This window comes from Bos grunniens, chromosome X (genome assembly GCF_055505025.1).
Source record: "Bos grunniens cultivar Pamir isolate PY7600 chromosome X, Bosgru_T2T1.0, whole genome shotgun sequence".
Taxonomy (NCBI): Eukaryota; Metazoa; Chordata; class Mammalia; order Artiodactyla; family Bovidae; genus Bos; species Bos grunniens.
Window position 1 is genome coordinate 18,533,812 of NC_141194.1, and position 27,266 is coordinate 18,561,077.

General features: G+C 46.0%; 1 protein-coding gene and 2 long non-coding RNA genes across 5 annotated transcripts in view; 2 read left to right on the forward strand and 1 right to left on the reverse strand.

The window, feature by feature from the left end:
• Window positions 1–2,870: 2,870 nt before the first annotated feature.
• Window positions 2,871–5,112, forward strand: LOC147339887 (uncharacterized). Its single transcript, XR_015159128.1, has 2 exons — window positions 2,871–3,348; window positions 3,554–5,112. It is a non-coding gene; the product is annotated as an uncharacterized LOC147339887 (long non-coding RNA).
• A 273-nt stretch (window positions 5,113–5,385) lies between these two features.
• SMS (spermine synthase) overlaps window positions 5,386–27,266 on the forward strand; it is a 50,553-nt gene continuing 28,672 nt past the window's right edge. The window contains exons 1-2 of one of the 3 annotated variants that reach the window (XM_086388255.1): window positions 5,386–5,660; window positions 25,303–25,423. In XM_086388255.1, coding sequence (XP_086244381.1) covers window positions 5,612–5,660; window positions 25,303–25,423 — 170 coding nt within the window. In that variant the 5' untranslated portion in view covers window positions 5,386–5,611. Of the gene's footprint in view, window positions 5,661–6,238; window positions 6,375–19,531; window positions 19,578–25,302; window positions 25,424–27,266 lie in introns of those variants that run through there. The other 2 variants (XM_086388254.1, XM_086388253.1) reach the window with 2 other exon arrangements.
• On the reverse strand, window positions 8,796–16,899 carry LOC147339889 (uncharacterized). The gene is made up of 2 exons (XR_015159127.1): window positions 16,516–16,899; window positions 8,796–8,938 (listed from the first exon to the last, which is right to left on the reverse strand). It is a non-coding gene; the product is annotated as an uncharacterized LOC147339889 (long non-coding RNA).

The following is a 27,266-nucleotide window of genomic DNA, read 5'->3' on the forward strand; positions in this document are numbered from 1 at the left end:
TAACAATTTTGATTGTGTCATTATTTGGGCATCGGCACTTAGGTAATGCCTTACAACAGTTTAGTCTCCCCTCCCCATAAGGCGTCATTCTTTGCTGGAAATGAGAAGAAAGGAGGAAATGGGATGGGTTGGACAGCATTTCTTTTCTTTTTTTTTTCCAGATGGCAATTTAAGTATTTATTTACTTATGGCTACACCAGCAAGGCATGCAGGATCTTAGTTCCCTGACCATGGGTTGAACCTGTGCCTCCTTCAGTGGAAACGCAGAGTCTTAACAGCTGGACCACCAGGGAAGTCCCTGGATAGCATTTCACTTGGAGCAATGAGCACTTTGTAAAGAGTCTCAAGGAGGTTTTCTTTAAAAAGTTTGGCCCTGTGTGTCTTCTCCGGGCTGAGCAATAGAGCCTCAGGCTTCCAATTTTCCCTCTAAGTCAGGCTTTCTCAAACTGGAGTAATGCTGTGGGGTGGTGGAGGGGAAGAGGAGGCACAGAGAGGTTGATGAACCTGTCCACTGTCACATAGCTAGTAGGAGGTTTGGTAGGAATTCACCCCAGAAATTGTTTTGTAGAGATAGGCGATGGCTCCAGAGAGGAGGGAGACAGGACGCCTTCTCCAATCGCATACTCTGTAATGGAGAGGGAGCGTCTGCTGGTGGGAGGCGGGCCGACTTATGCCCCTCAGCTTTGGGGAGTTGTAAGAAAAATGGGGATGCTTTGAGACAACCGGCAGGATGATCAGAGGCAGCACCATGAAAGGGTAGATAGCCAGACTCTGGAGCCACCTGCCCAGGTTCGAGTCTTGGCCCCAGCACTTATAGCTACATAACCTCTTTGTGCCTCAGTTAATCCATCAGTAAAATGGGGATAATTGTACCTACCTTTTAAGGTTGTTGTAAAGATTCAAATTAGCATTTGAGGCCGAAGGATGCTCTTCTCTGGGAAAACCACAACCGTGAGGCTGGTTTCACAGCAGCCTTCAATTCTGCTCCATTTTGCAAACATCTCACTTTCTCACTTCAAGTCCACTCCATCAGGCATTTACTTAAAATTTGTTATGGGTGATGTAGTTCACTTAATAAAAATTTCTACAGAGCTTTACCTTACAAATTTGGTTTAGTCTTCTTTTTTTTTAATTGAAGTAAAATGTACATAACATGGAATTAGCCATTTTACAGTGAAAAACTCACTGGCATTTAGTACATTTACAATTTGGGCACTTGTATGTAATCGCAAGACATTTTCATCCCCCGCCAAAGGAAACCCCGCACCCACTAAACAGGCACTTCACTTCCCTCCTTCCCCCAGCCCTTGGCAAGTGCTAGCCCTGTTTCTGTCTGTATGGACTTATCTGTTCTGGACATCTCAAGTGGAATCATACAGTGCTTGTCCTTTGGTGACTGGCATCTTCCACTTAGCATGATGTTTTCAAGGTTCATTTGTGTTGTGCCATTTATCAGTACTTCATTCCTTTTGTATGGCTGAATAGTATTTTGTTTATCCATTCATCTGTTGATGGAGATTTGGTCGTTTCCACCTTTTGGCTATTGTAAATAGTGCTGCTGTAAACACTCGTGTACAAGCTTCTGTTTGAACACCTGTTTTTCCATTCCCTTGGGTATATATACCAAGTGTGGAATTGCTGGGTTGCATGGTAACTGTATGTGTAGTGTTTTGAGAAATCGCCCAACTGTCTTCCACAATGACTCTGCCATTTTATACTCCCACCAACAATTCCTCCACATCCTTGTCAACACTTGCTATTTTCTGGCTTTTGAATGTCCTTATTTACTTGTATCAGAGCCATCCTTGTGGGTTTATCTATGGGGTTTACAATGCTTTGGGATCTGGCAGTGTCACACTTCACTTTACATTGGAATCGCCTGGGTTTTTATATATTTATTTTAATAACCCAATGCCTAAGCTGCAGGCTCAGGGAGCAGCAAGAGCTTCTAAAGTCCTGTAGGTGATTCCAGTGTCTAGCCAAGTTGAGAATCATTGTATCAAGGATTCCAGGCCCCTCTCGGACATATACTCTTTTTAATCAGAAATTTAAATCATGTTTAACTAGCTAGGCGAGGCTCACATTCATCTGAGAAATGGTGGGGGAGTGATCCAGATTTCTGTCAGCCATTGTAACCCTAACAGCTAAGGCCAGTTCTTCTTTTTTATTTTTAAGAAAGGAAGTGATTTCACCACAGCTGTACACAGGAGGGAGGGAGGCAGAATGTCTCCAAGGGTCCCAAGCGAACTGGTGAAAAAGCAAAAAACAAAACAGTAAAACAAAGGGCTGCTGGGTAGCGCTCCCCGCCGGTCCCCTACCTCTCTGCACAAGGAAGGTTTGGACTGTAGCCCAATAGGTGGCCTCTGGGTTCTTCTAGCCCGAGGAGGTGTCCAGTTAGCACTCCCACTTCCCTGCCACCACCACTGCCTTCTCCTTTTTAACACAGTTCTTTTCTGTTTTTGATTTTCTTCTTCCCAGAAGGTAGTTACTGCTATTAACTGTGCAGGATAGTGTGGTTCTTCTGAGTTTTTACAAACTGTTGCCGACGTGCAAGTTGGCATGACTGCCAATAAGCAGATGGACCCCTGCAACATGAGTTTTAGATGAGAGAAGTGTCTCACAGTGAGTAGCATTTTGCAAAGAGGGTCACCTGCAGTTTTTCCCCTCTAAGTACTGACTTAATCTTATTGTCACCATCTTACACCCACCACCACTGCGCCCCCTCCCCACCCCACCCCACAGCAACACCTGCAGTGGAATAGCCCTGCAGTGTGGGGATCCATGGGCATCACAGAGAGAGAGGGCTCAGGAAGGACCACATGTAGCAGTGGGGCCTGGCTTGGGTTCTCTGGGGAACGCTGATGGAAGCTGGGCGTTGCTCTGGATTGGGTGCTGTCAGGAAGCAGGGTTGAGTCCTGATGGGGTGTCTTAGTAACCTTACAGAGCAGGAGGAAGACCAGACTAAGGCTGGGATTGGTGAAGAAGCCAAAGTCACTCCTAGGAGCCAGGACCCAGGGACATTCGGTGATTTTGGTGGTTTGGACAAGTTCCTGCTCCGTGTTCTCACAAGATACCGGAGTGGTCCTGTTTTTGTTCAGTCCCATCTTGAACTCAGAGTGCCCTCGTCTGATGTTGGAGTTCTGGGGAATTGTTTGTGTTCAACAGGAGAATGCCTGGCCAGCTTTTGTCACATACCAGGCGTTGCTTTTCTCTGTCTCAGGACTCCTTTGGGCCAAGAATAGATGAGGGCAGTCAAGAGGACATTAATCCATGATGTCTACATTTTCACCATTGCCAAGATTTTGTTGATGATGAGGAAGTTGCTTCGAAAATGCAGGCTGGAGTTGGGTAAGTCTTTTCTGTTTTTTAAAAATTTATTTATTTAAAATGGCTGTACTGGGTCAGATTGTTGCAGTATGTGGGCTCTTTAGTCATGGCATGTGGGATCTAGTTCCCCAACCAGGGAACCCAGGTCCCCTGCACTGGGGAACTAGATCCCACACCCCAGCCACTGGACCACCAAAGAAGTCCCTCTTCTGCTTTTTTGTTGCAGGATAAGTTGCTGAATTCTCTGATGTGACCACAGTTGCACAGAAGACACCAATCAACTCTAACACAAACAGTTTCCACAAAGTGATTATTCGTCCTCTAACAGGCCTTGAAGCGAGGGGCCTAGATTATAAAACCCAGGCAAGGAGAACACCTTCCAGAATCCAGATAGGTACTCACAGCCCAGTTGGAGGTATTTAAAAAGGCCTCAAGCCTTTGATTCCTGTCCATGTCCTACTTTTAACAATCTTGCCAGGATCCTGTAGTTGGTAGGTGATACAGGCATTGTAAACATGCTTAAATTACCCCAACAATGCTGGCTCCATTTCAAGGCCCATTTATCTCTGATGCTATGCTAACATTATGAAGCATTTCTGTTAAACTCTGCTTTTGTTGTGGCTGTCTGATGAGTTAATGGCAGAGTGTCTTGATTTTCCTCTCTGTCTGTTTTGTACCTGCAGAGTCAAGGCCAGGCACTAGCTCTGGCCGCTGTCAGCTGTCCTGCCAAGACACAAGCTGCTAAGCAGGACTGGCTACATAATTTGCAGGCCCAGGGCAAAATGAAAACAAGGGGCCCCTCGTTCAAGATTTATTAACAATTTCAAGACAGTGAGAGCAGAAAGTTAAACCAAGTACAGGACCCTTCTGAGCCTGAGGAGCCTGTCAGAGCCCTGTTGCCCCTGCAACATGGCAGAAGGACAACTGGGTTCCCAGGGCCCTAACTCCAGAGGAATGGCCAGAACTGGAGAACATTCCAGGAAGCAAACAGGAGCTGCAGTCTGAAGATAAGAGACTGAAGGCCAAGATAGCAGAATAGCTACTGAAATTGAGGACCCTGGGATCCACAGATGAAAGGAAACCGTTCAGGGCAACCAACAGGTGGCCTGGGCAGGAGAAAATCAATGTGGGGGCTGAAAGCAGATCCAGTTCTTAACAGGATGGTCTATCGAAGGCCACTGATGAAGAAATTGGCCCAGTTCTTGAAGAAAGGTGAAGGACTTGGCAAATAGCCAATAGGGAGTGTTTGCAGAAGAGAAAAGTTTAATATCTAGGTTCGCCCTGGGCTTGTAACAAGGTGGTAGAGCTCACTGATCTAGACTTTGTCCGGCCATTTCAGCAATTCCTGAGGAACTTGGGAACGCAGGGAGAGGCACAGAGGACTGATATGATGATGGAGGCCTTTGCCCAGTGATAGTGTCATCAAGAAGGCTTTAGTGCCCAGATACTGATGTCCTCTCCTTTGCACATCTTGTTGAATACCAGCTAGAACCCCGAAGTCATAGAGAAGCCCGCAGCAGAAAGGTTCACTGCCATGAACAGAGCCAGCCATCAGTGATGGACGAGCAACTCTAGAAGCTGTAATTTTTCAAATTAACGTTAACCAAGTTTGCCTCTCACTTGCTTCTTCCCGGTGCCCATTTTTCACAAAAAACGTAGGTAACTAACATGTAATACCCAAGAGCTTTCTATTCGGTGCTGAAACGCAGAGCTGGCCCTGGCTGATGATAATGGAAATGACAATTCTAATGGATTAAATTGTAGCATTTGAAGAGTTAAGAAAAAGGCGGCAGTGCTTTTAGACTCCAGGGTGGATCCAAGCATTTCATTTTCTTGGCTTGGCCAGGAAATCAGAGGGGCCTGGGCTTGGGGGCCGGTCTGGGGGAAGTGCGGGGGGTGGGCCCCCCGGAAGTCGTGCTGCGCTGTTTAAACCTAAGGTGACCTAACGGACGGCGGGAGCGCCCGCCCGATCCTCGGCGCGGGGCGCGGCCATTGGTGACGCACGCCGGGGAGCACGGCGCCCACGTTTCCACCATTGCCTTCGCGCGGCCTCACACCCGGCGCTCCGAGTCCCGGGCTGCGGTCGTCCTCTCTTCTTCCCTCCCAGAGGCGGGCCCGACCCCGCCCCCGGCGCCCCGGGTGGCTCCCGGCGGCCCCTCCCACCTCCTACCCTCGGCCTCCCCGGCGCGGCGCACTCCCCGCCGGCCGCAGCCTGACACGCCGCGCGGCCCCCCCAGTCTCCCCGGCCGTCTCCCCCAGGCATGGCCCAGGGCCTCGCCTCACTATGGCAGCAGCACGGCACAGCACCCTCGACTTCATGCTCGGCGCCAAAGGTGAGGGCGCGCGCCCGCCACCTGCCCTGTCGCTCCCGCCGCCGAGCGGGCTGGGGCCGGCGGGGCCGGGCGGGGCGCGCGCCGCGGGCCGAACAATGCGGACGGCCGCGCGGCCCCGGCTCCGGCGCGGGCGTCTCCCCGGCTGCCGCGTGCACCGGCGCCCGCGCGGAGGCCGCGCTCCTCCTCCCGCCGCGCTCGGTCCCGGCGGGAGCGCGGGGCCCGGAGGGGCCGCGCCGGCTCCCTCCTCGACCCGGACCGAGCCGGCCTCCGGGGCCCGGGTCGTCCACCCGCGTCCCACGAGGGATCGGTCGTCCCCGTCGGGGTCCCCTCGCGTCCCCCGCGCGGGAGGAAGACTCCGGGGTGGGGGCGCGCGCGGGGGCCGGCCCGCAGGACCGTTCCCCGTTCCCAGTTCCCTGAGGCGGGTGAATTCCCCGGGGGCAGGGGCTCCCCTCGTGGGAGCCGGCCTGGGGCAGGACCGCGCCGCGCTCGCAGAATTCTCAGACAACTGCGTAGGAGACAGATTCCCCCGGAAAGGAACGGGGCAGGGGAAAAGGAAACGATGATTATATTATTATTGGGCGGGGGTGGGGGGGTTGAGGTCCGAGCGCGGGAACTGTTAAGTCTCGGGATCAGGGAGGCTTCGAAGACCGCGAGCCGGCCAGAACAGAGGGCTGGGAAAGTCCGGACCGACTGCAGGAATCGTGGAGACGAAGGGTATTCTGCACGCCTTTTTCTGGTGCTTCTAACACGGGGTGGGGGGGGGAGGGGTAGGACTGCTGGTCTTTTTTTCTGGTGGCTTTTAAACCTGTGAGTGCCGCAGACTTGAATCTGCGCTTCCCGTCCGTCCCACTTGGAGGTCTCACCCAGGTCTTGCTTTTTCACTGTCTTCCTCCTTATTGAAGCTAGAGCCATCTTTTCTGTTACTGTTGAAAACATTACTTTCACACTTTCTCTCCCTCAGCCCCCTCCCCCCCCCCTTTTTTTTTTAACTTCTGAGTACTCACTCAGCATTCTCCCAATGTAAATGTTTTCCAAGGGCATAAGATGAGAGGGAAAAAATAAGACTTTAGGGACAGAAGGAAGACCTACGTTTGCGTCGTGTCTTGACTGGTTCTGGTTGTGACTTTCTCAACCTTTCTGAGCCTTATGGTAACAATGGAGGACAGTGCACACTTCGTAGGGCTCCCCCGCCCCGGACTTTTCAATGGAGTTTCTGTAAAACACTGCAAGGTTGTTAAGTAGTATCAGGCTATTGGGGTGGTGGGGAAGTGACAAGGAGAAAAAAGCATTTCTTAGTTCGCTCCTTTCTGGTGTGGGGCTGGAGATGGCTGGGGAGAATCAGAAGATGAAATGGTGATTGCAGATAGCTAAAAAGGTTTTGTTGAGTAATTAGCCTGCTAGCTTTAGGGCTTAGTGAAGTTTCTAGCATACACAACTTAGAGGTGAGGAGAGTGAGGCTTGGGGAAGAAATAGTGGTTCAAGGTCACTAAGCCGCTAAGTTGAGTTTTTGGTGACAAGCATGTATGAACACTCACCTGTTCTCATTGAACGTGGGTTTTCTAGGCTGTCAGGAGGGTAACGATGAGGTTGGAAGATTTGGCACTTCCCTCAATCTAAGTGCCCTTGCTTGAAGCCTTAAACACTTTTCAGCTTAATTCAGGCCGTTCCCAATGGCCTTCTGTGTTCCTTTGTAGAAGCCAGGGGGAAAACTAGAGAACTTGTACATTTGGGGCAGTCACTGGTTAGAGAGGGAGAGAGAACTCTGGACCTGCAGTTTGGAAGGGAGGAGGAGAAAGAAGCTGGCAGGTTCGAAGTTGGTGAGGTGTGGAAGTAGCATCTAAATAATTTAGTTGTGTGCAGAGAAAATTAAAAAAAAAAAGATTGAGGAGAATTCCCAGCCAGTTACTCTTAATTCCCAGATTGTTTATCTTCAAGATGAAAAAGTTTTGATGGCAAGATGAAGAAAGAAGATGCTAAGGGGACATGTGAGTAGGCATCTGTGTTAGATCTTGAGTCTCTGCTGAACTGTTTCTGGAGAAGGAGAACCGTGATTCTTATTGTATTCCCCCATCACTTGATTTTGGGTGAGATACCTAAGGTATCTACCCTTGTACAATAAAGGGATCTGGCTAAACTAGGATCAAAGTTTTTGGTTCTCATTAAGGGGCACTTGGTGAGAAGTCTACCACCTGTGAGGTCTCCAAAAACATTTATTTTAATTGATAATAATGAGTCAAAAGACATTACTCTTGGCATGTGAGTATTGGATGTGACTCAAGGGTGAGTCAAATGCCTGTGGAGCCTGGAATCATGTTCTTTTTCCCATTTGTCAGTAATCCTTCCTAGTGCTCCAGTTCCATGATGTGATTTTATTGGAATTAAACTTGAACCACTTAGTTATTTTACTATGTTGCGATTCTGTATAACATAGTTACCACTGCAAGCCAGCTAGTACCCAGCAGCCACTGGGCCATTGCAGCCAATTATAGGTTGGGCCTGGCTGTGCCTGTTTAGTTCTGGTTGATGAGGTAACTCAGGAAATGTTAATTGCTGCTGGAAAAAAAAAATCTCATCTTTGATCTTGTAAGTGAAGTATTTCACTGTGAAGACCCTTGAGCCTAGAAAACACTTTGTGATTTCTCAGCCTGAGGCTAACAAGAGTAAACATGTCCCACATTGGTATAGCGTAAGCATCTCTGGGCAGGTGGAGGACACATGGTTTGTTTACATCAGGCAGCCAGCAAGTGTACGTTAGAGGTAGAGGAGAGTGAGGCGCGCCTGACCTCTGCCTGCCCTGGCAAGGTAGCACTCTTCTTTTTCATGTCCATTTCATCCCCGGGCTGGGAGTATCTTTGGAAGCTGACCTTCATGGTCTGGGATACAGACCTGTTGGTTCTGATACATCATAGATGTTTGAGAAGTACTGGTTAAATACAGTACCTGATTGGTGTTACGTTAAAGGTGGAAAGCTAAAGTCCACTAGAGGAAAACCAGGCACACATTTACCTTTAGAATGTGGAGAATGGGTCCTGAGTGGGGAAACGTGGCCAGTGCTATTGGGTCCACCTTTTGGACCACTGATCTATATAGTTGAGGTAGGGAAACAAAGTGACTTGTGCCATTCAAATGAACAAGTTAGTTTCATAACAAAAATCTTATTTAATACATTAAGAACACGGATGTTCGCTGATGGCTTTGTGGTTAGGATTCTGGGCTTTCACTGCCATGGCTTGGGTTCAATCCCTGGTTGGGGCCTGAGATCCTGCAAGCGGGTGCCACTGCCAAAAACAAACACAAAAACAACATAAGTCTCCTTGGGAATTAAGGGCTTAGCCAAAAAAGGTGTAGGATAGGGGTTCTTAAATCATATCGCCTTTAACCCTCATTGGGAAAGCCTGTGGAACGCTTCTTAGCATAAGAATTTTAAATGCGTAAAATAACCCTTTAAAAAAAAAAAAAGAACATCTTCAAAATAAACCCTCTAATATGTGGCATAGTAAATAGTAATATATGCTTCTTTAGTAACGCATTAAAACATAGTCTAGCTTCGGGCCTCATAATTTCCATAATTTTGAAGTAGAGCCATGAAAATCGGTATTTCAGCTGTTATTTGATAAGCAAAAACTGCGTTTCTGTTGTGACAATGGCCAGGTAGTTGGTAATGTGCAGTTTTACAGGCAGCAATGAATAAAATGTTAAGTTTCAGTTAGTGAAAATAAGGATGTATGTTTTTCTCATCTATGTTCACAGAGTCCCTGATTTGTGTCTAGTGGCTCTTTGGGAGTCCGTCAACCCATAGATCTTAGGAGCTAGAGAGAGGACTGGAACTGTCATTTCTCTATATTGTTCCTTTTGGGAGGAGGTTAGGACTTCCCTGGTAGCTCAAATGGTAAAGCGTCTGCCTACAATGCAGGAGACCTGGGTTCAGTCCCCGGGAGATCCTCTGGAGAAGAAAATGGCACCCCACTCCAGTACTCTTGCCTGGAAAATCGCGTGGACGGAGGAGCATGGTAGGCTACAGTTCATGGGGTCGCAAAGAGTCGGACACGGCTGAGCGACTTCACTGCACTTCACTTCCACCGAGGCCAAAGCTGTAAGCAAATGTCCCTGCTTCTTCAAAACATCTTTCTGAAAACATGAAAGCCAATGTTTACTAGTTGTCTCCTGGGCTAGGCTCTGCCCTAAGCTCAGAAGACATTATTTTATGTAATCCTCACAACAGCCCTATATGGTAGGTTCTCTTATCCCCATTTTAAAGGTGAACACATAAGCACGTTGAAGTTTTTCTCTTAAGTGGGGTATCTGTGATTCAAAGCCCTGTCTCTCTGACTCCAAGGCCTTTTTGTTAATTGCACAATTGTGAAGCGTCTGAGTTAAGGCAGTGCGTCTCAGTGGCCATGTCCCCTGCTTCGCCCTCCACCAATTTATCGCTGTTTCCTCAGCTTGGTGAGGTGCTGTCGGCATCCAGTCGGCCAAGGATGCTGCTCAACATACTACAGTGCACAGCATTGACAAGCCATCATGTCTGGTGCTGAGGTAGAGAAATCCCCAGTGTAAGTTCTAACCAAGTTGTGATCTGGGTGGCCAATCATTAGCAAAATTTCCCTGGTTCTTTTTGGAAGTCTCCATGGTGCCGGCAGGGTGGAGGATGGGCCTTACCTTCCCCTGAGGTTTGCACTGAGGTCCGTTAGTGCTTCGTACCCAGCAAAGCCTGTGGCTTCAGGTGACCCCTCCCTGAGTTCCTGAACCGTCGACCTCTCCACCAAACTCCTGTTCTTGCATGCGTTTACTGAGCTGCTTTCTGGTGGAAACATCATCTTTGTGTATTTTCAGTAGCTATTACTATAAGCATAAAACTTAAGCCAGTTTTTATTGCATCTGGCTTTTTTTGTTCTTTTGTTCAAGCGTAGAAAAAGCTTTTTCCCTTCCCCTTCAGCATTATCATTATCTTTGTCCCATTACACTTTATCCACCACCATGACACCACCCACACCCACACCCCTGCTTTAACAATGAAGCTTGGGGCGGCTGCTGAGTGGGGAAAAGGCATTCACAGGCCCCACGCTAGACTGACATGAATCACAGTCTTTGAGGGCTGGGTAGTACCTGGAATTTACATTTTTAACCAGCTTTCCTCCCAGCACTTCTGATGCTGATTAAGTATGAAAACCACCACACAGTAATAGGATCCTCATTAAAAACAAAAACCCCCTTATACCAGAAACCATGCCCATCCACGTCTTTAAGTGCTGTGGATTGTACCTGCTACCCTCTCAAATTCCTTGCTCACTTTTTCCCTGGCTACTGTTCTTGGCCACAATCTCTCAACTTGTCTCTCTTGTCGGGGAAGGGCTCAGTCAACAGATCCCTGCCCCTTTTCCCATTTCAAAGCCTTCCTGTGACGTCTCATCACGCTACACAATGACTTGAGAGTCCTTATCAGCACTTGCAGGGTCCATGAAGGTCCGTTTCTACCCATTCTGTATCCTCACCCAACACACAATTGAGTCTCACACTCCTTGTGCTTCCACATAGCACCTGGACTTAGAATTAATTTTCTAACAGCCCCAGGGAAGGTATTTTTTGTGTTACATAGGTATTCTCTCATACCTTAATTGTCTTTGAAAATGTTTTCTAGTCTGCCTGGGAAGGTCCCTCCTTGGAGTCAGCCTACGTTTGGCATGCTCTTCGCTCCCAACTCTGCAAGCTTCTTAATAGCTCTGATCGTGCTCTATTTGACCCCAGGCTGAATAATTGCACATTGCTCGGAATTCATCTTGTGAGCTTGCCATTTAAAAATTGTGTAAACCTTAATGGTTTTTTCAAGTACAGTTCTGAAACTATACCCATATCTTTAAGCCTGTAGAGGTAGCATATGGTAAAATTGTTAATACTTTTGCTTTATATCAAAAATCCTCACCTAGTTCTTACTTGGTAGTTCTCTAGTTGTTTTAGATGCTTTGCAAAGGATGATAGCTGTTTAAGAAATTGACTCTATAATCCAGGTATTAGGAATAATCCCCACCCCAGCTAACAAGACGTATTTTTTTCAAGTAATCTGAAGCTCTGCAGGTGATGGTTTCTTAAAAAGTGTTTTCCAGTTTAATAACCGACTGGTAGATGGTTTGTCTTGTGGGTTTTTTGTTTTATTTTTGTGGGGGAGAGCTGGTTTCATTTTGCAGTGGAGGAGTTAGCAGTTTGGAATGTTCTTTGTCTCCTATTTTTTTTTTTGGCTGCCCTATGCAGCATGTGGGGTCTTAGTTTCCTGACCGGGGATCGAACACCCACTCCCTGCAGGGTCTTAAGCATTGGCCTGCCAGGGAAGTCTCTCTTTGTATCCTCTTAATTGTATAATGTAAATGGTTTTATTTGAAGGCCTTCCCTACCTTCTTGGGAGGTAGACTGAAGTGCTGTGGTCTCTCAAAACTTTGAAAAGTTAGAGCGTTTGGTGTTGAACTTGGGACCATGGAAAGATTTGTAATTATGGACTTTGTAATTTGAACTGAGACCACCGTGGTTATAGTAACCCTTGGCAGGTAAGGATTAGTTTGAAAGTTACTGGATTGTGGTTGAGCATCTGTTTAGAAACGTGTTCAAGAAAGCTATTATTGATTTTAGTTTTTGGAGTCACGCATATTCTGGGCATTTTAATCCACCATTTCACTGCAGTTGTAAGCTAAACCTGCTGGTGTGCTCTGTGGCTCCAACCACCATTTCATGGTAGTTTAATTACAGGCTCAGTTCTTTTGAAAAGTCGGGAAACCTCCTCAATTGAATTCTGCAAACCAAGTATGTAAACCATTGCACAAATGCTCTTTTAAACCCTTACAGCTAGGCACTTTTCCAGACCCCGGGAAAAGACAACTCTGCAGCCCTAAGTTGTGGTGGGCTTGCATTTTGTTAAACTGACGATGTCGCTTATGTTCTGGAAAGAGCCCCTGCACTAGTGGCTGTACTTGTGATGAAAGATATTTATGCACTAAGTTGCAGAGTCAAAAGGAGCTGGTAAGACCCAGTAGCAATTTCTGGGATCCTGAGCTGACTTGACCCTTTGGGTAGTTTCCCATGTACCTTAATTTCACCCTTTGCATAAAGGCACCAGTGATAACAGGATCCCACACATTGTGTTGTTGGGTGGGATGTCCAATAAAATATTTGGAAGAGTGTCAAGCGATACATTAAAACACTTCACGCTAATTGCAATACTTAGCGCTGAGCACTTTGAAATTCTGCCAGTGGGTAAAGATGATCAGTTATAAAGAGGTGTGAATTTCACTTACTGAAAGATAAGGAAAGTTTTGCTGCCAAAAAAAGAGGCAGAAAATAAAGGGTTGGCATGTGATTTGAAGGTTGGTCTGCTTAAAGGACCACTCCAAGTTACTAAAGCAGAAGTTTAAGAAGACATTTTGATTTTTAAGATAACACTTCCATGGGTTTCTGTTGCATGACTCTCTTTTCCCCTGGAGTGGAAATTTCTCCTGTGAGACTCCTGAGCAGTTTCTAGGCTACTGTTATATTTAACACCAAATGCAGATTACAGTGGTCACGCAGTACTGATAGGATAATGGGCATTCTGAATTTCTAGAAAATATTAGAAGAGATCTCAAACTGGGTTCAACATGGAGCCCTTTCTTTTTTTTTTATTGAGGTGCACTGTATTCGTTGCAGGTGTACAGCGTCATAATTCGATATGTGTATATATTGCAAAATGATCACTGCAGTAAGTCTAGTTAACATCTGGCACCATACATAATTTGAAAATTATTTTTTCCTCTGGTGAGAACTTTAACATCTCTTCTTAGTAACTTGCAAATATGCAGTATGGTGTTAACTATAGTCACCAATGCGTAGTCACCGTGCCGTGCATTACATCCTGTGACTGACTTATGGGACCCCTTTTCTTAGAACCAGTGCTGTGGATCACACTTGGGAAAACAGTAGGGGTTTAACACTGAAATTTTGAACTGTTTAATGCTGTAGCTAAGTGGCCCAGTTAGTTCTGGGGTTGTAGGAAGTCGTGGGCCTGTCAGTCCAAGTGTTTGATGTTCCTAAATGGGATCTGTCTAGGTTGGAGAGGAAAAGAGCTTAACACCAGTTTTTCTGTTTGGAATATGATAGGTCATTTAAAAAGAAAGCATTTTGCGGATGTTAAATTGTTAATAGAGTTCGCATGCATATTTCTTTTCTTTGCATAGAGGGTATGGCTTTCCTTGAAGAAACTGCAGAAGCTGTTCAAGTATTGGTTTATACATTTGTCTTTTTAGGTGTTTTCGTTTTAAGTTATGTGCTCATTTTAGACTCCCTACAGGGTGTAAGGAAATGGGGAAAAACCCAGATCTCTGATCTTATGACAAGTAGATAACCACTGTTGATGTGTTGGTATGTGAGACAAATGGCTTATTCTTGTCCTATATATAACTAAAGGAGACAAAACTGTGCTGAGATTAAAAGCACTGGATCTTTGGAGACCAGTTGCTTGACTTTGGAGCCTAGCTTTACCACTTATTAGCTCGGTCACCGTGAGTACATCTTGATGCCTTGGCCTTATTGAGCTGGCTGCACTTTCAGTACTTAGCAGACATTCTTGCCTCCTTACTGATAGCATTCTGTCCATTAACGTTAAGTATGATGCTGGTTGTAGGTTTTTTGTAGATAACTCCTTATCAAGCTGTGGACATGCCCCTCTGTTCTTATTTCCTGGGAGCTTTTATTTTGAATGGGTGTTGAAGTATACCAAATACTTTTCCTCATCAATTAATACCATGTGTTTTTATTTTCTTCCCTAGTTTATTAATACGGTACATCAGATTGATTTTTTTTTTTAAAGTATTGAACTTGTATACCTGGAGTAAATCACATTTGGTCATGGTACATAATAATTTTCCTATATTGCTAAATTAATTAAGGATTTAAAGAATTTGTTAAAGATTTTTGTGTTTCTGTTCATGAGGGGTATTAGTTTGGTTTGTAGGTTTCTCTTTTGGGGCTAACTTTGTCTTGTTTTGCTGTTAGGATAATGGCTTCATAAAATGAATTTGGAAGTGTTCTCTCCTTTTTTATTTTCTGTAAGAGATTATGTAGAATTGGTGTTTAATTCTTTAAATGTGTGGTAAAATTCTCTAGTGAAACTATCTGGACCTCAAGATTTCTTTTATTTGGAATTTTAAAATTTCAAGTTAAATTTCCTTAAGTTATAGGGCTGTTCAGATTACCTGTTTCATATTGGCGGGTTGTGGTTTGTGTTTTTTGAGGAATTAGTTCATTTCCTTAAATTGTCAAATTTATGTGTATACAGTTGTTTGTAGGATTCCCTTATTATCCTTCTGGTGTTTGCAGCATTTAGAATGATAGTTCTTTGGTTCCTAATACTGGTAATCTGTATCTTTTTTTTTTTTCATCAGTCTTGCTAGAGTTTGTCACTTTTATTGATCTTTTCAAAGAAACAGTTTTTGGCTTCACTGATTTCTCTATAGTTTTTTGCTTTCAGTTTCATCGATTTCTGCTGTTATCCTGTTCCCTTCCTCTGCTTGCTTTGGGTTTTTTATTTATTTTTAACTGAAGGATAATCACAATATTGTGTTGGTTTCTGCCATACGTCAACATGGTTGCTTTGGGTTTATTTTTCGCATTTTCTAAGTTCTTGAAGTGGGAGCATAGCTTTGTGGGTTGAGACTTTAAAATGAAGGCTGGTACTTTAAAATACTCTTAACTCTCTAGTGTGAGGCTATTCCTATTAGTTACTAATGTAACTTTTATGTATTCGTTAAAATGCAGGGTTCTTAGTTATGCAGGTTATTAGCTGTTATTTTTTTCCATATTTAGTAAGTTGCTAAGTTAAATGTAGAAAATGTTCCTTGGATTATTCCAGTCTCGAATTCTAGAATGTCACTTCTGAAAATTCAGCTTGTTGAATTACAGCTGAGCATCCGTGCTTGTTGTTTAAGAATTTAGAGTTGGAAAAGATCTCAGACTTGGGGTCAGCAAACTAAGGCCCTTGGACCAAATCCTGCCCTTCTGGCATCTTTTTGTACCATCCTCCAGCTAAGAATGATTTCTGCCTTTTTACTTTTTTTTTTTTTAATTTCCAGCAATGCTGCAGAGGCTTATGGGATCTTAGTTCCCAAACCAGGGATTGAACCCAGGCCTTTGGCAGTGAAAGTGCCTAGTCCTAACCACTGGACTACCAGGGAGTTCCCTCTGCCTTTTTAAAGGGCAGTAATTCAGTTGCATACAAACGATTGTGACAGGACCCAACTCAGCCTGCGAAGCCTGTCGTCATTCCTGTGTGGCCCTTCACAAAGCAAGCCTGCTCACCGCTGCCTTTAGATATGTAAGCCAGCTTCAGAGCCGTCTGGAAAATGTGCAAGTACAGGTCCCAGGTGCCTCGCCATCTGTCGTAGCACATGCCCCCTCCCTGTGCCCTCAGTCTTTGTTGCTGTGCCATTCTCCAGCCACACTCACTTTGCAGGCACCTCCTGGGCCCTTCTGAGGTGGGCAGACTTGGGTGTCGACTTGGCTGAGTCTGGCCTAGCCAAAGCCAGAGCAAGGGAGGGTGCCTGGGCTGCCTCGGGGCATTTCTGACATGAATGTGATTTTTGACATCCAAGTTCACAAAGTCCAAACTGCTTTATCTCCGGAAATCGTATTTCATGGTTGATTTGCAGCCTAGCATAAAAACTCTGGCAGAAACCGTAGCATTTTTTATAGCAACATACATGTTTTTCATAATAGGTCTGAGCTGGGAGAGAGCCTGCCCCCCTAAAAATAGTGGGAAGAAAGCTGGATATTCATATTGTTTAAGTGATTGGAAAACTTATTTCATCCTTCCTGGACTTAAAAAAAAAAAAGGTCCTACCTTTTCTACTTTGGGAAAGAAATCTTGTCCTCCTTCAGAGTGGAGCCGAAGGCCGTGCCTCCTTGGGTCAGCCTGTCGTGTGCCCTCCCCCTGCCGCTCCGGAGATGGGGGGAGGTGGCAGGTGGTGGCTGGAGCTCTCTCCATGGCCCGCGGCGGACAGCAGTGTTGAACTAAAGTATCATAGGAGCAGTCGGTCCTCCTGGGCCAGGCACCTCAGGTCTTTTGTCCTCCAGCCCCAGACCCTGTCCTTCCCCTCTTGCCACCTGCTTGTCCTTTGGGGGTGCTGCTGGGTCTGCTTTAGCTCCCTTGAACGTCCCCTTCCTGTCTGTCAGGGTGAGCCTGACCCTCCGAGAGGGTTTACTGTGCCTGTGACCTCTTCTCTGTGTCCTCTGACCTGGTGATCTTCCCTTAGTCTCCTCCACGCCTCCAGGCCGGTTGCCTTCTTTCTCCCCTGAAAGCCAGGGCCATGGCGTTTCTCCAGCGGCTCCCAGGAGAGGGCAAGCGGCTTGATGTTCAGCGCCTTGTGGCCAACGAACGAAAAATGTCAGCTCCCCCACCACCAAAAGAAAGCCAGGCTTTTGCCTAGTCTCCCTTTTCTTTGCTTCATTTTATAAATCTTGGTTTTAGCCTCCCACGTAGGTAAGTCAGGATGTGAGGATGGGAGAGTCTGAGCCACATGCCACCTCTGGGGCAGGAGGTTCCCCCCTGCCTTTGCCCACTGAGGCTTGTGGGTGGTGGCTGTACTTTGAAAAGTATCCTAGTCTTCAGGAAAATGGCCGTACCAGGAAGAAGAGCTACACTATGTTATTAATATTAGTGTTCTGGTTCCAGAGTGTAGAGGGATGACAGTTGTGTCTCATAGATTACTCTTTTTTTAAATCCTCCTCTAGTTTCTTAAGGAGATTGTTTCTAAGTTGCTCTTATTTTAAAGTAGAGCCAGGCTCCTGCCACCTCCCCAGTAGGTGTTGGGGGCCCACATGACTGTGGGAAATGCCCTTTTCACTGCTCCTGCGGTGGGAAAGGGGAGGCCGGGAAAGGGGAGGCCGGGTGGCGAAGCAATTAGCAATGTGTTGACAGTATCCTGAGTGCACCACAGTGTGACTTTTAAAAAATAGTCATTGTGGCTGGTACTGTAAACAGTCCCATATGGTTTTCCTTAACATACGTTTGCATGAAAAGAGCTAGGGTGTTATTTCTGTGTTATATGGCTGTCAATTCAACTTCAATAGGTCCTTTGCTTTCTGTCTTGAGTAATTTTTTCCTGATTTAGTTTTTCTTCTCTGTGCATATCAGAAACTGTGCTCTGAAAATACGCCCAAAGTGTTGATGTCATTGTCCCTTTTAGAATTCTGCAGCCCCACCCTGATGCTGGGATTTATTTATTTATTTTTTTATTGAGGCAGTTGTAATTGATATAACATTTCAGGTAATGATTCAATAAGTGGAAATATTGCAAAATGATAGCCCAGTGTCTGCTTAACATCCGTAAGCACACGTAATTACAAATTATTTCCCTTGTGATGAGAACTTTTCAGGTCCACTCTCCCAGCAGCTTTCAAATATACAATACAGTATTCATGACTAGCTGCAATGCTGTGATCGCACCCAAGGCACTGACATGGGCTGCAGACATGTGTTAGTGGCAGGAAACCATCTCCAAGGCCTCAGACAGCATCTACATGAGGCAGCCCTTCAAACACATGCTAAATGATGAGGGTGGTGATTGGTGGGGATGGGTACAGAAGACCACCCCTTGCGACCCCTTTGAACTGGTACCTGTTTTTTTTTTTTTTTTTCCTTTGGCTAAGTGGCTTGCAGGATCTTCATTCCCTGACCAGGGATTGATCCGGCACCCCCTGTAGTGGAAGCTTGAAGTCTTAACCACTGGACCAGCGAAGTCTCTGGGGCCTGTCTTATGGTTGATTGAAGGGTAGAGACTGGCTTCTGGAAGTTTGTTGCCTTGATTACCCCACAGTAACTGAGAGTATAAAAGTGCCGTTTGTTTGTTTGAATGTTTTTGGACCACTTTGCTGAAAGATATGACTCATACAGTTGCTTAATTAAAGTTCAGTGGTTTTTATTATATTCCAAGTTGTGCGACCATATCACAATTTTAGAACATGCTCGTCACTCCAGGAAGAAACCCTATGCCCCTTGGCCGTCACTCCATTGATTCCTTCTAGATCCCTGTATCCCAGGGCCTGGCAGCCACCAATTTGCTTTTTGTCTCTAGGGATTTGCTTTCGCTGGCCATTTCATATAAATGGAATCATGCAGTGTGTGGTCCTTTGTGCCTGGCCTCTTCCGCTCAGCGTGTGTTGTAGGTTATGTCAATATCACATTCCTTCTGTGGCAAAATAATTGTCCATGGGGTAGATAGTATCACACTTTGCTTATTCATTTATAACTTGATGGGTTGTTGGGTGTTTTCACTTTTTGACTGTGAGTCATGCTGCTTTGAACATTCCTGTTGGCGTGGGTTTTGTGTGATGAGATTAATCATCCTGCAGCTGTTAGAAACGGGGACTATATGACCAAGTTGTCGAACCTAAGACAGACTGAGGAAGCACCTGCTTGACCTTCACTTTAATCCCTGGAAATGAATTAGGCTTTTGAATGTCTGAGAAGTCTTCTGATACACAGACCTGTTGTTAAAATTAAATTTTTAAAAAATATAATTTTAAATTTAAGTGTGTTTTTGATAAACTATGAAGACATCTGTTTGTCATTTAATTTCAGTAATGTGGCCTTGTTGCTTCTGCCTCACAATATTCTTTTTTAAAAAATCTAGCATATTCAGTGTGCGTTCAAAGGATGTTGTTCTTGAACCCTTAGGCTGTCAGCTGGGGTGGAACGGGGCCCGTGAGGAATGCTTATGCTATTTTGTTGTTCTCAGAGTGGTTATGCCAGTGGGGTTGGTAACTCTGGAAGATTTTTTTTAAACATGATATATTTTACATAGAGTACACTTTAGCGTACAGTTCTGAGTTGTGACCAGAGCATATGGTCCTGTGAACACACCACTGTGAAGATGAGGATACCTGAGAGGACTTTTAAAGCAGGTACTCAACTGCTTCCAACTGTATTCGGAGTCCCTTTTCCTTTGCTTCCTCTTTTAGGGGTCTGTCAAGAAGACCAAAAAGCTGGTAAACTGCACAAGCCAAGCCTGGCTCTTAGGTTCTCTGACACATCAGAGTCTCAGGTTGGGGGGAAAGGATACCTGCCTTTATGTTTCCTCTTGTGGGGAGCTGCAAACGGATCTGCCCACAGCTTCAGGGCCATCCTCCCACAGAGAGAGTGCAGATGTCTGAAAAGAGGAGGCGGGAGTAGGGGTGGGCTCTCTGACCTGGATGTGTGTGGAGGAGGTTGATCAGAGGGCACCTGGTACCAAGTATCAGGGAGGGCAGGGAGCTCTGGAAATTCCAGAGTCTGGGGAGTGGGAGGTGGAAAGGAAGGAGGCTGGGTTTGGGGCCTCACCTCTTGGGCATGGTGCAACCATGGAAATAATTAACAACCTCTTGGAGCTTAAATTACTCGAGCTTCGTGGGAGAGACCTAGGAGACAATAAAGTTGGGGGTGGGACGGTCCTGATTTTTATAAGCCAGGTGCTGCTTAAATGTGGGCGAGCAGAAAGGAACGCAGCCTAATTATGCAGAGGGGACTAGTGGGATTGTGGCAGGGTGGTGGCCCCACAGAGGCAGAGACTGGGTGTTGTGTAGCTTAAAGCCCTCACACCTGAGGTCCAGAATTTTCTTAGTTGAAGTATTTGAAGTCAGAAAAGACTTAAAGGTGCAAGTCACGGTCATGGGGTAGAGTCCAGAGTTTTTCTAAACATGTGAGAATTGCTTATTTTCTGAGGCCAGCCTCTCTAATGGAATTCACTTAGTTAAGGAGGTTACTGTATCTTAGCCTCTTAAAGTTGAAGAAGTAGAAATCTAACCAGAGCATATTTCCCTGCCTTTTTGCCAGGGCACCAAGTGTCATAGGATTTCATTGGCAGGACTCTCTCTTCTATTTGGGCTAGTAAGCTTGGCTGATGTAAGTACATGGCTGATGTACTTAACTTACGTCCACAGGGCCGCCCACCTTATGGATCAATGATTAAATGGTGGTGCCTGATATTGAGGGATCGAACATTGGTGCAGGCTCCTTATAGGGACCCTATAAACAGTCGTCTCCTTTTTTAACATTTGAAGAAATGAGGTGTGTAAGTGAGGGCTGTCCTGACCAGTGAGTTTGAGTGGTGCAGAGAGGCTCTGGTGGGGGACTCTGGGGAGAAGCTGGGGGGGGCAGGTCTCTTTAGGCAATCGTAAGTGGCAGGGTTATTAACCATTGGTGGGAAGGAGTAGGGAAGTCTGAGCTGGGTTTTGATTCCAGACTTGAGATCAGGACAGTGTGGTGAGCATTAGGGCGGGAAGAAGGTTCCAGCTATATTTACAGATTTGGGATTCGGCCAGGGTAAGAGGAATGAGGTTCATTCTCCTGAGAGAGGCCTATAAATGGGTCTCTGGGACAAAATGAGGCAGGGAGATGAAACCTTGTCTTCCCTGGCCTTCTTTTGATAGTGGTGTATTTAATTTGGACCAGACCTCCAAGTTGATTCCTCTTAAGTTCTTGTTGAATAAACACAGACAAAGTGGGCAGTGGTCTGGAAATGAGGACGTTGAGTTGCCTGTTGGACAAAGGACACATTTTGCCCTGGGACAGGTCGCTGTGTTGCTGAGCACTGTGGAAGGCTCTGTCTGAGTGCTTCGCTAGTTAAATGTCATTCTTGCTTGGGCAGAGTTTTCTAAGAACTTGTGCCAAACAACATTAGCCTAGTTTGGATTACCATGTCGACTTGAATCCGGTGTGCTTATATTTCTTTTATCATTGAATCTATTTTCACATTTTCTGATTTGTAGGCATTTATGACATTGCTGTCTGGTATTCCCAAATTTGGGTAATCATTCACATCATATTTTCAACCCAAGTTGAGTAATTCTGTTACAGCCAGTACATTTTGTTTGGTCATGTTACATGTTCCTTACTAGACAGGCACAGAGGTTGAGATTGGATAATTAATTGCAGAGCAGTGGCTCTAGCTGAAACCTGTGGCTATAGCTAGCAGGGACTTTGGACTTTTTTCAGGCCCCCTGTTATATTTCTATCGATATAACCTTTTGGTAACTTGAGTGTGGTTAGTTTGGAGATAGTGGGGAGTTTGGTTTTCTTTCTTGTATTTAGTGGTTTAGATCAGTGGTTCTCAAACATGGCTGCACATTGGAACTTCCCAGGGAGCTTTAAAAATGTGATGCCTGGGTCCCACCCTCAAAGTTTTCTATAACTGGTGTAGGATGTGGCATCAGAAGTTTTATAATTCCCCAGGTGGTTATAATGTGCAGCTAGGATCATGAAAACTACTGGTCTGGGTGTTCCAACAAGATACAAAAATAGGATGATTAATTTAGCCAGATGAATTTTTCATTTGACTCACAAAACATTTATTGAGCACTTGGGATCAAGATGACCAAGAAGGTCACCTCGTTAAGGCTTTTGGAACTCATTTCTTTGACTTCACTCTGGAAAAGAGATCCTAGGTAGGTGTTTCAGCTCCAGTTCTGCTTTCTGGAGTCTTCTCCAAGGGCTGGGAGCAGCTTGGCTGACAAGGGAGCCCCCAGGTCTGGAGGAAGGTGAATATGACATGAGGTGAACAGTGGACAAAATGGTGTGATCCCTGTGTCCCTGGCAAGGCTGGCACACTAGATGGCCACAGGAGCTAGGCGGCGACGACCACCAGAAAGGTCATTCAGACCTAGGGTATTTCTACTGAATTGGGAAATAAGCCCACAGTGTAGAAATACAAGAACACTAAATTGGATCTCTTTTGTAATGTGTTTTCTTCAATTTGCAACCTGGCTGGAGGTTAGCCCCCTCTGCCTTTCTGTTAGGATGGTCGCCACACTGGGCTTGGCTAGCAGTCAAGGGCTTTGTGTGTACCAGACAAAGACACCCCCTTTTCCTACCCAAGGGATAGAGTATGCTCCAGCTCAGCCCCGGGGCTCTTGTTCAGCACACAGCCTGGCCAGTGACCCGCAGGGTGGCCCTGCCGGCGTGGCCCCCTCCACCATCATGGGGGGTTTGTGTTCAGTTGTGGAATGTGCCAACTGAACTTGGGCCCGAGGCCATTTACAGGGAGTGATGATTTGTTTTATACACTTTCAAAACAGAAAACATCTGTTCTGGCCAAGGAGGGATTGAATAATTGCATAGTGGCTTTCCTAGTCACAGTTCAAGTATTGCCGGGCGCACTTGTCTTCACCACCCCACAGCTTGGTCACTTCCATGGTGGCCTGACCCCCACCCCTGGCTTCTCAGACCCAAAAAGAACAAGATCACATGTTTCCATCAAGTTTGACATTGAAATTTTTTTTTCCCAGGGGCCAAATTCAGTCTTAAAACCATGGTTCTGGGGGATAAAATTCAAGCTTCCCCCTTTTAACTTCCTGAAACCACTTTCAGAATAGCAAAGCCAGCTAGATTATTTTTTGTCAAATGAGTTTCCCAAACACAGAGTTTTGCTGGGAATGAGGGAGCCTTACATGGAACAGGAGGTCGCCTCTCACGTTGGGCAGTGCTTGTGCTCAGGTGGGGCAGTGGTGTGGACGCCCCTCCAGGGGTCCCTTCCTGTTGTGGGACACAAGGCCCCTTCCTGAAGAGGCTTCAGGTCGTTTGGCTGAGCACAGGGCTCGGCTGCCCCCACACTCCCTGACCCGACTCCGGGCCCCATGGCCTGCCAGGCGGCACCATCTGAAAGCAGGGGGCCCCTCCCTTTGGGATGAACTCCTGTTGGTATTTTTATGAGGGGTTGGAAGTCCCTTTGCTGTACCTACTTGCTCCTCTCACACTTGGTGGTATCGTACAGGTTTGTGGGTGGGGAATGCTTGTCTCTACCCACACGCGGCGTGCTATCTAGGCATACACACCGCCTGTCGTTCAGTTTTGTTCTAAATGTTGTCTGTGAGGTTGGGCGGTGCTACCCTAATTGCTCTGTGTTTGGAAATGGAGAAGATGAACGAAATCACTCCTTCACTGCCATCTCTGCTACTGCATTTGCTTTTGTTTTTTTTAAGCATAGTTAAAATCTATATTTTGGTGGGTGTATTAGTCAGCCAGGGCTGTTGTAACAAAGTACTACAAACTGGTGACTTCAAGCTAAAGAAGCCTATTCTCTCCCAGTTTTGGAGGCTGGAGTCTGAAAGCAGAGCATCAGCAGGGCCACGCTCCCCTAAGGGGTCGAGGGGCAAGTCCTCACTGGCCTCTTCCAGCTTCTGGTGGCTCTGCATTCTTGGCTGGTGGCCATCACATGCCAGTCTCTCCCTGTCTTCACCTGCTCCTGCTCCTCCTTCCTGTGTCTTCCAGGCTTCAGTCTCTGATAAGAACTTACTGGAATTAGGACCTCCCTGGATACTCTAAGATCTTTAACTACTACATCTGCAAAAACCCTTTTCCAGATCAGGTTGCATTCCCAAGTTCTGAGGGTTAAAATGTGGCCATATATTTTGTGGGGGGGTCACTCTTCTACCCTCAACAGTGGGAATAGATGAAGTCGTCTGGTTTTCAAACGCCAGGTAACTTACATGCTAAAAAAGTCTGCATAGGCCAGAATAAGACCTATCTGCTGCCCAGGGTGGGCTCTGAAGCTGGTTTGTAGCCCTCATTCTTACTGTGCGCTGGAAGGTGTTCCAGATGTCACTGGAGATCAACTCTGTGTAGATTGACGGAATTCTTCCAGTCCATTTTGGCACGCCTTAGTTTATGGAAGGAATTCTAGTGTAATTTTCTTGTGAAACCGCACTGCGGTCAACTGTGGATCTTCCATTTTTTTTCTTTTTGCCCTTGCTTTAAGTCACAGGGGTGCTTTGTTTGGACGCTTCTCAGCCTGCCCTCTTTTCCTTCAAGTGGAAAAAGCATCAGCCTGTGGTGGGCTCATGGGACAGTACAGAGTAACTCCTTTTGTCTCATTGTGGTTCTTTATCTTAACCTTCTCAAGGAATGAGTGCTTTGGCAGATACAACTAGAGAATTAATTGCATTTTGCTTTTCATCTAAGTATCATACTGTTGGATGTTCTTGAAGATTTTGGATTCAAGTAAACCTGCAGAGGTTAATGCAATTTCTATAACCTTGACCTCAGTCCTTGATCTGAGCTCCACTTTGGTGGGGGTTGGGGGGGGTAGCCCATGGGATGGGAGAGAGGGGCATCAGAATGCTTAGCAGGTTGTAGCATATTGAATTGTTCAGTTTCTATCAATTAAAAATAGGTTACTGGGTTGTGCTGTTTCTTTTTTCCCAATAATAAAAAACAAGGCATCCTTATTGCAGAACACCTGGAATACAGAGTCAAAAGTTTTGAAATCATTTATGGTACCCATCAACAATGGATGGAAACCCTTTTCTAGTACTCTAGATCCTCATTAAGTTATTTCACCTAAAGTGGAATGTCTTTTATCGTGTTTTTATTTGATTTCTGGCTAGGCTGAATATTTTGTTATGCTATTTCTAGTTGGCTCAATTATCCATCTGCATTTTTGGCACAGCTCTTCTGTGGTTGGTGTTGCTGTTCTTTCTGTGTTACCTGGTAATCTGCAGCCACTCCCTATAGGGTTGAGAAAGTTCTAGTTCATAACAAAGGGGATAAATGATGCCCATAGCTCTGTTCAGGGTTTCTCAAAAATTCATTCATCAAACTGTGCTTTGCTTCTCAGTGTTTCATCTGACCATCTTGCCTTCTCCCCCTGTTCTCCAGCTGATGGTGAGACCATTCTGAAAGGCCTCCAGTCCATTTTCCAGGAGCAGGGGATGACGGAGTCAGTGCACACCTGGCAGGACCATGGCTATTTAGCGACGTACATAAACAAAAACGGCAGGTGAGGTGACCGTGAGCGCTCCTATTCAGATCTGAGCGCTTCAGCTGTGTGTATGGAAAGAGTGGTGGTGGGGGGCATCCAGGTTGAGCGCTTCAGCTGTGTGTGTGTGTGTGTGTGTTTAAAGAGTGGTGGTGGGGGGGCATCCAGATTTTTTTTCCTTTCCTCCTTTGGCGTCTTTGAGGAGGGGACTAGAATCCAGTGCTCCGAGCTGCGCAGTAGAAACATGTCACAGAATCCCACGTCCAGGCACTCCCCCCAGAGATTAAGGCCCCTGAGGGTTGCTGTTTCTCTAAAGACCCTCAGGTGATTCTGTGTGCCCAAGACTCAGAAGCCTCGGGCAGCGTAAGCAGTGTGAACTGGCAGGCAGTGAGCCAGATGTGCTGTGCTCCACTCTAGTAGTTTCTGCCGCAGCAGGTCTGGGGCCACACCCCAAACAGTATTTCTGGCAAGCTCCTCTTGGAGGATGTTGATACTGTGGGTCAGTTAACCCCACTGTGAGTAGCACTGTAATAAGCGGTTATCAGTTAATGCAGACTGTAGTCAAATGCAGGATGAAAAAGTCTGCAAAGAGCTTGATAAGATGCTAGGGGCATCCAGGAGTTTAAGATTTTGGGTTTTGTTTTCTCCTTAAGACTTTATAGATGATCTATCTAGACTTTTTCTCTCATCAATATGAAATGAAAGTCAACCTGAGACTAGGGAAGGAAACCTAAATTAAGAAATGACTGAGAACAGGGGACTTGCCTGGTGGTCCAGTGGTTGGGACACTGCTCCCCATGTGGGGCTGCCTGGGTTCCATCCCTGGTCAGGAAACTGGATCCTGCATGCTGCACCTAAGAGCCTGTATGCTGCAGCTACAAAGATCCTGCTTGCCGTAACTAAGACCCGGTACAGCCAAGTTAAAAAGAAAAAAAGAAATGACTGATAACAGAAGATACTGGTGCACTGAGTTCTCTGTATTTTCCTAAGTCTATGTAGTATCTTCTAGAGTCTAAAACTGTTAAGAGTCTTAGTAATTTGCACTATTAATTTTAAAATGTGAACTCCTGTGTATTTTTGATGGCTTTCGTTCTTTTCTCCCAATGGAAACTAAGTCCTAGAATTCCACGAGGTTTCATTAATGTCCCACATTCTCCCCCTGGTTTTTCTAATTAAAAGAACCCCTGCTCCCATCTTAGAGAGGCTCAAAAGACAATGTCGTAAGGTGAAGGAAACTTGTACTTTTGAGCTCACCTCCCTTTCTATTATTCTTTTTGTAAGTCCACGTAGTTCTTCCCTGTGAACATATCTTCACCTCTCAAAGAAACCCTAACCCCTGTGCCCTCAAGCCCAAATCTGTATTTCTGACTGCATAGCAAACCCCCATATGTGCATGGAATAGATCCCTCCAATGTATCTAAAGTGATTTCCTCTCAAGGGTTACCCAGACCCTCCACTGCCTCCGTCCTCGCCCAGTTACTGGCAAGTCTCCTGGAAGCAAAGGTCTGCAGCTGGCCTTACACCCTCTGGCCTCTCTTCTTTCTCTCTGCCCCCCTCTCTCCCTGTCCTAGCTGCGGTCCATAACTTGGGGACCACAGCAAATCAGACCTTGCCTCTCTGCCACCTTGTAGGTTCCTCCTCTAATCCAGCTGAAGCCTTGAATCTCTTGTTTTTGTGTAGTCGCTCAGTTGTGTGCCTCTTTGCAACCCCCATGGACTGAAATCCGCCAGGCTCCTCTGTCCATGAAATTTCCGAGGCAAGAATACTGGAGTGGGTTGCCATTTCCTTCTCCAGGGCATCTTCCCAACCCAGGGATGGAACCCGCATCTCCTACATTGGCAGGCAGATTCTTTTCTGCGAAGCC